The sequence below is a fragment of the Oryzias latipes genome, chromosome 1 (genome assembly GCF_002234675.1).
Source record: "Oryzias latipes chromosome 1, ASM223467v1".
Lineage (NCBI taxonomy): Eukaryota > Metazoa > Chordata > Actinopteri > Beloniformes > Adrianichthyidae > Oryzias > Oryzias latipes.
Window position 1 is genome coordinate 149,221 of NC_019859.2, and position 13,906 is coordinate 163,126.

General features: G+C 49.4%; 2 protein-coding genes across 3 annotated transcripts; one reads left to right on the forward strand and one right to left on the reverse strand.

The window, feature by feature from the left end:
* LOC101160286 (heme-binding protein 1) lies at positions 1 to 5,786 on the forward strand. The gene is made up of 6 exons (XM_004084719.4): positions 1 to 543; positions 1,481 to 1,679; positions 1,836 to 1,921; positions 4,135 to 4,276; positions 4,736 to 4,919; positions 5,316 to 5,786. The coding sequence occupies exons 1-6, from the start codon at positions 418 to 420 to the stop codon at positions 5,488 to 5,490; spliced, it is 912 nt and encodes a 303-aa protein (XP_004084767.2). The 5' UTR covers positions 1 to 417; the 3' UTR covers positions 5,491 to 5,786.
* A 1,227-nt stretch (positions 5,787 to 7,013) lies between these two features.
* eif4a3 (eukaryotic translation initiation factor 4A3) lies at positions 7,014 to 11,770 on the reverse strand. Of its 2 annotated transcripts, XM_004084717.4 has the most exons (12): positions 11,514 to 11,769; positions 10,567 to 10,639; positions 10,427 to 10,493; positions 10,281 to 10,343; positions 10,066 to 10,198; positions 9,920 to 10,000; positions 8,604 to 8,745; positions 8,391 to 8,529; positions 7,948 to 8,063; positions 7,662 to 7,769; positions 7,450 to 7,577; positions 7,014 to 7,144 (listed from the first exon to the last, which is right to left on the reverse strand). In XM_004084717.4, exons 1-12 carry the CDS (start codon positions 11,665 to 11,667, stop codon positions 7,128 to 7,130), a joined length of 1,221 nt encoding a protein of 406 aa, XP_004084765.1. In that variant the 5' UTR covers positions 11,668 to 11,769; the 3' UTR covers positions 7,014 to 7,127. The 2 variants fall into 2 exon arrangements, with proteins under 2 accessions (XP_004084765.1, XP_011491344.1); XM_011493042.3 differs by having other exon boundaries at positions 7,014 to 7,577; positions 11,514 to 11,770.
* Between the last annotated feature and the right edge of the window lie 2,136 nt (positions 11,771 to 13,906).

Consider the following 13,906-nt stretch of genomic DNA (forward strand, 5'->3'; position numbering starts at 1 on the left):
ATAGAAGCTGAGAACAGATTAATTATATTCAAACAGGATTAGTTTGACAGGAACTTTAAGATTGAACAGACAGTGAAGGTAATTTATTGACTTTTCTTCTTTTATAGATAAATACCATCTGACCTGCAGCCTACAAGAATTGGAGAGGCTATTTTCGTACAGAATTCCTGCAGCTCTGGTTCATAAAGAAAATATTAACTTCTGAGAGAGCAATGATGACGTCATCACCAACATTACAGAGAAATGGACGGAACTTCTTAGATAAACACATTTTTGAACAACTGGATGAAAGAAAGAACGGATTATGTCCACAATCGACCTTCTTTTAGATCATTTTCTTATTCCAGGCCCGGTTTATGACAGGATACGGGCGTTCAGTGGCAGCGGTTCCTCTCAGCCCGCTAACTGGACCGGGTCATGATTCTGTTTCCATCGTTCTTTTATTTTGAAAAACAGACAACGTACCACATACCGGAAGCAGAGAAGAGGCAGAGCGATTATTATTGCGTCTGCATCTGCGACCCGGACCAGAACCAGAACCAGGTAGGAACGCTGCCTCTAGCCGAACCGGACGTTCTCACGGTCCGGTCCGGACCCGTTTTATCTGAGCGAAGATAGCAGAACCCACACGGTTCTGCTCCGGACGGACTTTGGAGCGAACCCGCGCAGTTCCGGCAGCAACTCACGGGTCGGTCGGTAGAAACTGAGCGCTGGAGACCCAGTTCGGTCCAGAAGAACCAACAGACTTTGTAACCGATCCGAACCGAAGCACCGACGCAGTTCCGGTTGATGGACGAACAGAAAGGAAGATTAAAATGACCCATAAAACTCTCATGTTTCCAGAATAAAACCCCTCCGCGGTTTTTAAAAATAAAAGCCCGAAACCGGCGCTAAATTTCTAGTGCTCTGGTAGACTTTTACTTTGACAGAGTGGTGTCTACAGAACTTCTTCCGGTAGTCTGTTGAGTTTTAAACTTTAATCTGCAATAAACCGTCTTTAGCCTTTTGGGATGTTTGTCAGGAAAATAGATCCAACGATTTCATCATAAAAGCCACGCCCCCACGCGGTGACGTCATCAGCCCATACACAAACATCACATTTATTTAACTAACAGTGCGGGCCGCCGTGGTGCAGCGGTAGGGCGGTTGACCAATCGGTAAGATTGCAGGTTCGATTCCCACCTTGCACGCCCATGTGTCGAAGTGTCCTTGGGCAAGAAGCTGAACCCCACCTTGAATCTGGTGGGAGGTTGGCGCCAGTGTTCGGCAGCGGAGCCGCCATCAGTGTGTGAATGTGTGTGTGACTGTGTGTGTGCATGATGGGTGAATGGGACTGTGACTGTAAAGCGTTTTGGGCCTTCGAAAGAGGGTAGGAAGCGCTAAATAAGCCATATACGCCATTTACCATTTACAGTCTTTCCAGGTGAGATGAAACAGGAAGTGAGCCGTCTGCTGAGTGTTCACCTTTCCTTCTTTGCAGGTACGTAGGTACTCCTTTGCTGTGACATCACCTGCAGCCATGGCTTTGATCTCACTGGAAGACCTTGAGGCATTAGACGAAGAGGAGCTGAATGATGACATCACAAACCATCCAGAACCAATGGATGAGGAGGACAGTGAACGATTGCTCGCACAGTGGCGGGCTGTCGCCAGCACTCACCACGTGGCTGTTCCACCAGGTGAGGCGGTGGGTGGGAGGGGGTGTGACACAGTGGTTCCTTCAGGTGTCAGGGGTGGGGCTTATGCAGGTAATGCAGAGCAGTGGAAGCAAGTTTCAGGTTCTGGTGCTCCTGTGTCTGGTTACCTTGGTTACATCATCATGTTCCTGTCTGCAGAGATGAGTGGACCTATCCAGGAAATGACCAGGAACAATCAGCAGAGGGAGGAGCTCTCCTATGATGTCATCTCCAGGCGTGAGAAGGTCGGGCCAGGACCAAACACCTCATTTATGACTCGTGGAGATTTCTGCAGAAACGATTTTAGGATTCCCAAAATATGCTCCGCATGCTTTTATGCAGATATCCCTGTCTGCTCCGCATGCTTTTATGCAGACATGCTTGTCTGCTCCACATGCTTTCATGCAGACATCCCTGTCTGCTCCGCATGCCTTTATGCAGACATCCCTGTCTTCTCCGCATGCTTTTATGCAGACATGCCTGTCTGCTCCACATGCTTTCATGCAGACATCCCTGTCTGCGCCACATGCTTTTATGCAGATATCCCTGTCTGCGCCACAGGCTTTCATGCAGACATCCCTGTCTGCTCCGCATGCCTTTATGCAGACATCCCTGTCTGCTCCGCATGCTTTTATGCAGACATGCCTGTCTGCTCCACATGCTTTCATGCAGACATCCCTGTCTGCGCCACATGCTTTTATGCAGATATCCCTGTCTGCGCCACATGCTTTCATGCAGACATGCTTGTCTGCTCCACATGCTTTCATGCAGACATCCCTGTCTGCTCCGCATGCCTTTATGCAGACATCCCTGTCTGCTCCGCATGCTTTTATGCAGACAAGCCTGTCTGCTCCACATGCTTTCATGCAGACATCCCTGTCTGCTCTGCATGCCTTTATGCAGACATGCCTGTCTGCTCCGCATGCCTTTATGCAGACATGCCTGTCTGCTCCACATGCTTTCATGCATATATCCCTGTCTGCGCCGCATGCTTTCATGCAGATATCCCTGTCTGCTCCACATGCTTTCATGCAGATATCCCTGTCTGCTCCACATGCTTTTATGCAGACATCCCTGTCTGCTCCGCATGCTTTTATGCAGACATGCCTGTCTGCTCCACATGCTTTCATGCAGATATCCCTGTCTGCTCCACATGCTTTTATGCAGACATCCCTGTCTGCTCCGCATGCTTTTATGCAGACATGCCTGTCTGCTCCGCATGCTTTTATGCAGACATGCCTGTCTGCGCCGCATGCTTTCATGCAGACATCCCTGTCTGCGCCGCCTGCTTTCATGCAGACATCCCTGTCTGTGCTGCATGCCTTTATGCAGACATGCCTGTCTGCTCCGCATGCTTTTATGCAGACATGCCTGTCTGCTCCGCATGCTTTTATGGAGACATCCCTGTCTGCTCCGCATGCTTTTATGCAGACATGCCTGTCTGCTCCGCATGCTTTTATGCAGACATGCCTGTCTGCTCCGCATGCTTTTATGCAGACATCCCTGTCTGCTCCGCATGCTTTTACGCAGACATGCCTGTCTGCTCCGCATGCTTTTATGCAGACATCCCTGTCTGCTCCGCATGCTTTTATGCAGACATGCCTGTCTGCTCCGCATGCTTTTATGCAGACATGCCTGTCTGCGCCGCCTGCTTTCATGCAGACATGCCTGTCTGCGCCGCCTGCTTTCATGCAGACATCCCTGTCTGCGCCACATGCTTTCATGCAGACATCCCTGTCTGCGCCGCCTGCTCTAATGCAGACATCCCTGTCTGCGCCGCCTGCTTTCATACAGAAATGTCTGTCTGCGCCGCCTGCTCTCATGCAGACATCCCTGTCGGCGCCGCCTGCTTTCATACAGAAATGTCTGTCTGCGCCGCCTGCTCTCATGCAGACATCCCTGTCGGCGCCGCCTGCTTTCATACAGAAATGTCTGTCTGCGCCGCCTGCTCTCATGCAGACATCCCTGTCCGCGCCACCTGCTTTCATACAGAAATGTCTGTCTGCGCCGCCTGCTCTCATGCAGACATCCCTGTCTGCGCCGCCTGCTCTCATGCAGACATCCCTGTCTGCGCCGCCTGCTTTCATACAGAAATGTCTGTCTGCGCCACCTGCTCTCATGCAGACATCCCTGTCTGCGCCGCCTGCTTTCATACAGAAATATCTGTCTGCGCCGCCTGCTCTCATGCAGACATCCCTGTCTGCGCAGCCTGCTTTTGTGCAGACATCCCTGTCTGCGCCGCCTGCTCTCATGCAGACATCCCTGTCTGCGCCGCCTGCTTTCATACAGAAATGTCTGTCTGCGCCGCCTGCTCTCATGCAGACATCCCTGTCTGCGCCGCCTGCTTTCATACAGAAATGTCTGTCTGCGCCGCCTGCTGTCATGCAGACATCCCTGTCTGCGCAGCCTGCTTTCATGCAGACATCCCTGTGTCCCATGTGTTCTTCTCTGGGTCCAGATGGGAGAGGTACAGTTTGAGGAGCGGGTCTACCCAGCCGGGTTCTGGGCCTGCGTGACTCGGAAAGAGGATCTGTACGAACAGAGCATCTCCATGGGCTTCATGAAACTGATGCGCTTCATCTGTAAGGAGAATTCTGCAGGTGAGGCTCCGCCCACTGCGCAGTGTCACTGCTTCACCTGCTTTTTTTTGTCCTGTCCAAACATGAGAGAGCTGGAGGTTTATCATCACTACTGTCAGGTGTTGACGTTGGTCAAAGGGGCGGGGCCTGACACACCTGTCATGGAATCTGGAGGTAAAACTAAACAGGGGGGACGCTCCATCACCCCCTGACACCCCCCCCAGACCATAGTCAGAGGAACCACAACCGTAGCACCAAAGAGCAGGGAGAGCGTGACCCAGGCCTGATGACGCCCCCCGCCGTGCCTGAGATCCGCTCCCACATACCCAAGAGTCCCCCCCAGGAGTCATGAGCACCTCCTGACCCCAGACATGATGATGAATATGAGTATTTGAGGGTGTAGCTGAAATTGTTGGGTGGGGCAGTGTGAGGCCCCCCCCTCCACCCTAAGGGTTCCCTGACGGCGTTGCTGTTTCTCAGGCCAGTACCTCGGCATGACGGTGCCCGTGGTCAACGCCATCCGCATGCTGGAGGATGGAAGCAGCTTCCACAAAGAGGTGGAGACAGCCATGTTCCTGCCCAGCAGCCTGCAGAGCAGCCCCCCCCAGGCCTCTGACCCCGACATCGCCATCGTCCACAGGGGGCATATCCGGGTGATTGCCAGGTGAGACGTGTCTGCAACAGAACTGAAAACAGGAAGACATCCACACGCTGAAGGAGCGTCTCTGAAAACTATCACTCAGAATGGAACCAGCAACCATTTCCCCCACAAAGACCCTTGTGTAGGCAAACTGTGGGGGAAACGGCTGCCTGGTGGTCTGTTTGGGACGCTTTGTCCTTCAGGCACAGCTGAAAGCTGAAAGACGTTCTGGTCTCAGACTCTATGAGGGGACGGACATCTTTGCTAAGTTCCTGCTGATCTGCAGCTCCGTCGTCCAGTGACGTTCAGAGACCGACGTCTTCTGTCCTTCAGCTGTGTGGGTCAGAGCACATGTCTGTCTTCCTGATTTGTACGATGTTTGGAACTCAAACCCTACCCTGCTCTCTGATTGGCCAACAGACAATTCCTTGGGACGACTACAGAAGTGACGGTGGGCCGTCAGATCCGCCTCCTGTGGGAGAACCTGAGTCTTGATGACCAGTTCCACCGGGACCACTACATGGTCGCCGTTTACGAAAACCCTGGAGTGCCTCGGCGTCGCAATGAGATCTGGTTCATTCGAAGACACCTGTAGGCCCCTCCCACTGCTGCTGGAATCGCCATGTCCTCATTGAACACTCCTAGTAAGCGGGTTCTGCTCCTCTAGCTCAGAATCCAGGAAGTCACATCTGACATCACTTCCTCTTACTGTAGTACTAGTACTATGCAGGATGTGACTAAGTACATTGTGGCAGAAGGTAGTCCTACTTTGGTCCCGCCTCTCATCTCTGCACATGCTCAGTTTGGTCCTGATTTTTCCAGCTTATGGTCTTACCTCCGCACTGATGATTCCTTCACGCTTCAGCCACGTTGGGCCAAGAGAACCGGACCGCAGGACAAGATGGCGCCCAGACATTAGCCAGATCCAGAGGGTCACATCCCGTCCTCATCCGTATGCGGAAATAGGTCCCGTTGTAAACAAACCGCTGCCCCAGACATTTATGCAGCAGCTCGGTAACATACGAGACGATCTTCCAAACGAGCTTTTTTTAATGTTATGAATATTATGAATTGCCTGTTCGCTCATCGTTATATTTAATCTGTGTGGTCAGTGCTTTTTTGTGGAAAAATTAAGATGGACGAAAGCTTAGGACAGACTAACACGGGCTAACATCATTAGCCTGATTGATGGACACAAAATCCAGGACCGTGCGAGAAACGCAGCAATCTGCAGCTTTCTAAGGACTGAGCGACATTTATTTCTGCTCTGAAAGTTCACACAGACCGCCCCAAAGCCACTCTGTGGGCTAGCGGCCCGAGCTCTGTTCGAACACGGTTCCTCCTGAGTCCTGCAGCCGCTAACCCAGAGCAGCGGGACGGCTCGCAGTCTGGATTCTCCCACACATAACAAAACAACAAAACGCACACGTAAGCACCCCCCCCCCCCCCCCCCCCCCCCCGACACAAAATTATTAATCCAGCTGCTCTTTTCACTCGGGTGCCAGTGGACCGAGTGAGCGTCGGGGGGCACGAAGCGAGAGGGAGGGAAAAGAGGAAAAGAGAGGGGAGAGCCAGCGGGGCGAGAGCGGAGCGGCGCTTTTCACAGGGCGTCCGCAGAGCCAAACACCATCTATGCGTGACGTAACCCAGAGCAGCAGTGACACACGATCGGAATGACCGTTCACATGCTCCACGATCGGATAAACGATCGGTATAACCCACCTATCTCGATCGGAAAGAAATTCTGATCCGAATGAGTCTGATCGGGGCAGAGTATTCCGAACGGCGCGTTTACATGACGCATTTTCTTTCCGATCAGGCGTTCTGATTACTTTTGGTCATGTAAACGCGGCTAATGTTGGGGGCGCCATCTTGTCTGTAACACCCCCCCCCCCCCCCCCAGCTGGTTGCCCTGACAATGGATTCTTTTTAGTTTGAACTCGTCTGTGTCGTCTGACCCAGTTTAACCGTTTTTTTTTTTTTTTTAATAAATCCAGGGATTCTGTTTTTACCCATTTGTGCAAAAAATGTAGAAATAAAAATAGAATAAATAAAAATCTGTGCATCTGTCGATTAATTACCCCAAAACAATGAAAATGAGGCATCATCGACATGAGAAATGTTTAACCAAAACAACTTTATTTACAAAACTGTCACCGCACAGGTAAGGTTACTGGTAGCTACAGAAAAAGGTAAAAATGGAGAAAAGGGGTGGGGCCACCGAGTCATCCATCAGATCAAATCAGCCACTGCAGAGACAAGAACAAATCGTAAATCAATCACGTGACTTCAACAGATGAAAGCAGTTGGCAGGAATTTTCCTCCCCCGGTGAAGGAGACCAGAGTACAACGAACTACGACCCCCCAAGAATTCACGATAACCGTCTGGAGACGATTTTACACCACAGACACCGGTGGAGAAACGGAACAACCGAAATTTAAACGGTGAGCTTTACAGTCTGAAGGTCAACCAAGATAGAAAAACCCCGCCCCTAAACTCTTGAAGGGCGGAGTCAGTCTGAGTGCAGTGTATCATGGGAAACAAAAGACTTACCGTTCATGGGCATCTCGTCAATCTGGGTGGAGTAGTACTGCTCGATGTCTCGCAGGATCCTGATGTCATCGTTCTTCACAAAGTTGATGGCCACACCTTTTCTGCCATACCGGCCAGAGCGACCAATCCTGGAGGACGATTCAACAAACATACAAAACTGTTTGGATCCCTGGTGTAGAATGGGAACCCTGTCCCAGGTGTGGCGTGTGTACCTGTGGATGTAGAGCTCTCTGTTGTTGGGCAGGTCGTAGTTGATGATCAGCGACACCTGTGGGACGTCCAAACCTCGAGCCCAGACATCGGTGGAGATCAGGACGCGACTAAAACACGGACAGAAAGCGGTTTCAGTGGGCGGGTACTAGTGCGATGGTTTTAACCAGGCATTCACTGATCAACTTGAAGAACCCCAAAGACTGTTTATTATTCTAGTTCTAGTTTAGGGTGGGGGTTAGTAACTTGGGGAGGGTGGGGGTAGCTTGAGCCCCCTTCTGGACTTACCTGGCTCCAGATCGGAACTCCTTCATGATGGACTCTCGTTCCTTCTGCGGCATGTCTCCGTGCATCGACGACACCGTGAAGTTGGCCTCTCTCATCTTCTCTGTCAGCCAGTCCACCTGCAACAACGCGCTTGAATCCGTTACCCACAAAGCATTGCTGCTTCCGCAGGACCAGTGTTTTCACTCACCGATGGAAGTCTGGTAGTTTACAAACCCTGATCATTGTGTTTGTTTTTCCAACATAAAGACAAGACTCTGTTCAGAACGACTGGAGGACATTTACAGGGACTGAGCTCATGTGGACGATAACCAAACCCTGAGCCCGGTCCCCTTTATGGACATTTGCTTCATGAGACAAACGCTCGCCCAGACGCTTGGATGTTGACCTCTGCTGGTCTTTCCTGGACTCGGGTTTCAGTGTAAAGCCGATGTGTGTGCACCAACCTTTCTCTTGGTGTTGCAGAAGATGACCGCCTGTGTGATGGTCAGAGTGTCGTACAGGTCACACAGAGTGTCGAACTTCCACTCCTCCCTCTCCACGGCTACAAAGAACTGCTTGATGCCCTCCAAGGTCAGCTCATCACTGAGGCAGAGACAAATGCCGGTCACTCACTGCTGCTGGAAGCCCACCGCTTCAGAGCTCATCGGCGGACTCACCGTTTGACCAGAATGCGGATGGGGTCGGTCATGAACTTGTTGGTCATCTCCAGGATCTCGTGTGGCAGCGTGGCGCTGATCAGGACCACTTGCGTGGCTGGAGGCAGGTAGCGGTACACATCATAGATCTGCTCCTTAAATCCTGCCAAAGACAAAGCAGCGGCTGTGACTACCCAGATGGTCACATGACTGACGCCATCGTGTCCTTACGCCACAAACAGGAAGTGATTTAGGTGACCAATAACCAAACTCTGTCCAATCATGAGCCTATTATTGAAGATTAGACCAGGAAGAAGCAGAAATGATGGAAACAAGGAAGCAGAAGGAAAAAACACATTGGTTTGTTTCTGCTGTCAGAGACTGAAAATGAAGTCTCAGAGATGTCAGGTGCTCCAAACCGGAGAAAGGCTGCTCCTGATTTTTGGTCCCTGAGACCCAGAAGCATCTCCGTCTCTGAGGCCGGCCCCAAACCTCTCAGAGAGCTCGTAGTTTAGGACGGTCTGCCAGAACTTCAGCCATGACGGCGGCTTTGACTGACCAGGGTCATTCAGGAAGTGCAGTCACGCCGGAACTCAACTACAGCATTCCCATCGCGGGAGTTGCCTTCTAAAATAACCGGCCACAGGTGAAATCCACAAGCTAGCTGTCAACATTTCCAGACTTTTCTCTTAAAGTTCAAGCCTTCGTAGAAAAATCCGTCCAGGATTCTAGAATGAAAAAGATCTGATGGCGACGAAGAGCAAAAACACCAACAGCCAAGCAAAGATGTGTGGTGGTGAGATGAAGACCTCCCCATGCGCTACAGAGACCACCACCCCCACCCCCCAAAAGCTCTGCTCCCCCACGAATCTGGAATGTTAAAGCAGAAATCTGAAACCATTCTCTGCAGTGACACTAGCAACACTACAGACATGAATTTAAAGTTCTGACCCTGCTAGCGGTTCTGCTGAAGATTCTGCTGAAGGTTCTTCCTAACCTTCACTTAGAACATCTCCATGTCACCGTTAAAATTCACTGAAGTGTTGCTTTAAACGTCCTAAACAGGAAGTGGTGACATCGCGGCCCGATGGCGTCAAATGGACTTTTCAAATCTGACACATTAAGCCGAAAACACGACCACTGAAAGGAAAGGTGACCTTCAAGTGTGTCTGGAACAGGTGGTTCCAACCTGGAAGGACCAACCCTTCCTGCTCCTTCAACACATTTCAGACGTAACCAAAGGTGCCAGAGTTATTCTGATGACCAGCAGGTGAGCTTTCAGCTCAGACAGAGCTGCTTTGCAGGTACAGAAGACGCTGAACAGCAGAGGACCTCACCTTTGTTCAGCATCTCATCAGCTTCATCCAACACCAGCATCTTGATAGCTCTGGTCCTGAGACTGCGGCGCCGAATCATGTCTGTAAAGAGACGCCGTCAGCATTCCCGTTTGTGCCACTTTTGCCATAAAACCCATTGAACCCACCAAAAACCCGTCCAGGGGTGCCAGCTACCACGTGCTGGCCGTAGTCCAGCTTGCGAATGTCCTCGCCCACGTTGGTTCCTCCGATGCAGGCGTGACACTGAACGTTCATGTAGTCTCCCAGAGCCAGCAGCACCTGCACACAGGACACCGTGACTGGCACCGCCGCCTCTACCTTACAAGCCTTTGGCTGAACATGGCGGTGGAGGCGGGGCTACCTTCTGAATCTGTCCGGCCAGCTCTCTGGTTGGAGCAAGAATTAGAGCCTGGGTCTCCCTGACCTGCAGAAGGAACAGCATCACCACCGAGCTGCAAACGGGTTCTGGCCCGTCTGTCACGGGACACAAGAACAGCAAGAACTCACCTGGATGTCCAGACACTGCAGGACGGAAATACAGAAAGTGGCCGTCTTTCCTGTTCCAGACTGGGACCTGAATGCAGCACAGATCACACGTTACAGCATGGAGGACCAGAGCACCTGCATGTTTTCCAGCCCAGACTTACTGAGCGATGACATCTCTGCCTTTGATGATCTGCTTGATGGCTCTCTGCTGAATGGCTGAAGGCTTCTCGAAACCTGTAACAGAACCAGAACCTGGTCAGGTGCTGTCCATCTTCATTTCCACATAGAGAAACCTCATCTGAGAAGTTCCCATGCTGCTCAAACTGAGGGGGACCAAAGTGGGAAGTTCTGGTGATGCTGACCAGAAAGAAAAGTTTTAGTCCCACAGAAAGGATTTCTATGGAGAAACTGGGTTTTAGGGGTAAAGAAGGATCCTCTCAAGCACAATAGTCCAGGAAAATGTAGAGAATTCATCTTTATCAGTGCAACACTTCAATATTACTGTAGATACAAATCTGATCGATTCTGTCTATTGGGATTTCTCCCGTCCTTTTGGGTCCAGATAATATGTTCATAAAATGTTCTGCCGTCTGGAGAAGACAGAACACATGAACAGAAACAAAATTAAAATACACATTAAGACAGAAGTGTTGACATATATTTATTAATAGTTCTGGGGGAAATTAGTAAAATATTCGCTACATATACGAAGCCATATAGGATGGGAACCGTCTAACTCCTGGATCATGACTGTTACGAGCAACAATACCAACAAAGATCGTGTCCAGGCATTACTGAACGAAACCCGCAAATTTTAGTATCTGGTTTTCGTTTAGTAAATAATCAACACGAATTTAAACTAATTTCATGTCAGCGCGGCCGCACGCGGCCTTAGCATGCTAGCATGAAGGCTAAAAAGATGAAGTTTTTCTTCCCGCCAACGACAAAATGATCAGGTCACACCAATCTACCCGCTTTAATGTAAGTTATTACGGGATGTAGTCTGATACCAACTACGTTTTCATTCCTTTTTTAAGGTGAACTGAACCACACAGCGGATTTAGGCTTAGCATCTGGAGGCGGAGGCCTCTCGAATCCACCGGCCTACCGTAGGCGTAGATTCCCCGGAGCAGGTCCTCACGGAGCCCCATGGTGTCGAAGGTAGGGGTGACATCCACCTCTTCACTGGTTTCAAACTCCACCTTGGTCATGTCCTCCTCCTTCAGGAGTCTTCTCCTGCCCGGTGTCCCAGCAGCGGCCATGACGGTCGTGTCTGTCTTCAAAACGAATCGGTAGTCTCCGCAAAAGGGGGGTAACCGCTTTGCTAGCTACTAACAGCGCTCCACGTGTCGCTCTGCTTACGTCATCAGCAGGCGACCAGGTTTATCAGGCGGAAGAGCAATTGTTTTTCGTTTGGAAAAAACATTTGAGGTTTACAATATTGTGGCAGCTGTATAAAGTGTCAAACCACAATTAAAACAGATGTAACCAACTTCCTGGATCTTTTATTTTGGGAGAGGTGTGTCCCTCCCGGGTTACCCTAATTGACCAGCTGGCCAAGATGTTGTTGTCCCATGGGGGGGGAATGGGATGACCATTTGAAATCTGTTGCTTTTGCTTACAACATCTCCAAGCACACCAGCACACGGTTTACTCCCTTTTATCTTATGCACGGGCGCGAAGCCCGGACCCCGGCAGAGGTTCTCATTCCTAGTGGGGTTGGTGGCATTGGCAGTGCAGCCACGCTGCCTTTATACGCGTCGTCTCTTGTGGAGCGGCTGGAGATTGCTTTCAGTGCAGCGAGGGTTAATGCAGCAGAGGCGCAGGAGAAACAGAAACTGTACCATGATGAGAACTCTCACCACAAGGGCTTTACAGAGGGTGCTCTGGTCTGGCTTAATAACCCAACAGAGGGCCGCACAAAACTAGCACCGCACTGGAAAGGTCCCTATCGTGTGGATCGGGTTCTGGCTTCAGGTGCAGAGGCCGCTTTGACATATCGCATTGTCAACCCCCTGGATATGTCTGAGCGGGCCCAGGTTGTTCATCATGACAGGTTAAAACGTTACACTCTTCCCCTGCCTGCTGGTTCCCCAAACGACAGTATGTCCACCCCGCCATCATCCTCTCCTTCGGCGGGTACTTCATTGGACCCCCCAGATAATGGTGATCCACCCCAACAGGGTCAGAGGGACGCGTTTGGGACAGCCCCTGCACACTCCCGCAGTGGCAGAATGGTGCGTGCTCCAACACGTTATCAGGACTTTATTAGGATGTAACAATACAGAGTTATGTCACAGTGAAATTTTTGTTGGTGTTGTGAGGAGACTGTCATATGTTGTTGTGTTTTCCTTCCTTGAAAGATTCTGTTGAATAATATGCTGTTGGTTGGCAGGCAATGTTGTATTATTATTCAGATTTTTTTTTTTCCTCTCCCTCCTGTGGTGGGAAATTTGCCGGTGGGTTCTGTAAACTCATGTTGTTCCTGTTTGGTTGACTTTTGTTGACGCCATATTGGGTCTCGAATGTTTATTTCTTAATTCATTTATTTTATTTATTTTTTTGCACTCCCCGGCCTGTTGCATTTCCTGTAGAAATTGTAGAAATGAGGACATTTCTTTTGAAAGGGTGGACGTATGTAACCAACTTCCTGGATCTTTTATTTTGGGAGAGGTGTGTCCCTCCCGGGTTACCCTAGAGACCAGGGGGCGTGGCAAGTTAAATTTGGGAGAGTAGAAGAAGAAGAATAAAGAATTGGTGAGCGGATCCACTAAATGGCGGACCTGTTGTCCCGTGTCGTTTATGACCACAGAGTGAATGATTATTGAACCTCCCCCATCGCTCGGTTACACAGATATAGAAAAAAGTTAACAACGTTAATAAAGTTAAGTAAAAACAAATACAAAAAACAATAAAGAAATAAAATACAAACTTAAATAAGACGGATTAAAATAAAATAAAGGGGATATCCACGGGCATTGCAATGATCATGAATTTAGGGATTATCAAAAAGCTGTAAATTATGAAATCATGATACTTAGGAGTTCCATAGCAAGTTTATTTTCCATGATGATGTTTACAGAAGAAAAAGATCAGAGTTCTTCATGAAATGTAAAAAAGTATGGATTGATGTTAAGGAATCGATATTTGTGTATAGAATCTACCCAAAATAATTACAACATTTAAAATGATTGGTTTTTTAAATAAACCCCAAAATGATATCCTTAATAGAAAAGTCTGCTAAACATGTAATTTTAGGGAAGAGCCAATAATGTATATTGTCCCAAAAGCCATGAGAGTAAAAACATTCAAAGAAAAGATTCTCAGTTGTTTCAATATCTTCATAACAAAAAGAACAGTTTTCAGGAATTCCAAACCGTTTTCTTAGTAATTCCTTGGAATTGGTTTAAAGTGGACTTCCTTGGCTTTAGGAGGAATGGGAAGTTGTAAATATTTAGTTTGTTTTTGTTTCTTTCCTAAATAATTAAAATATTGGGTTAT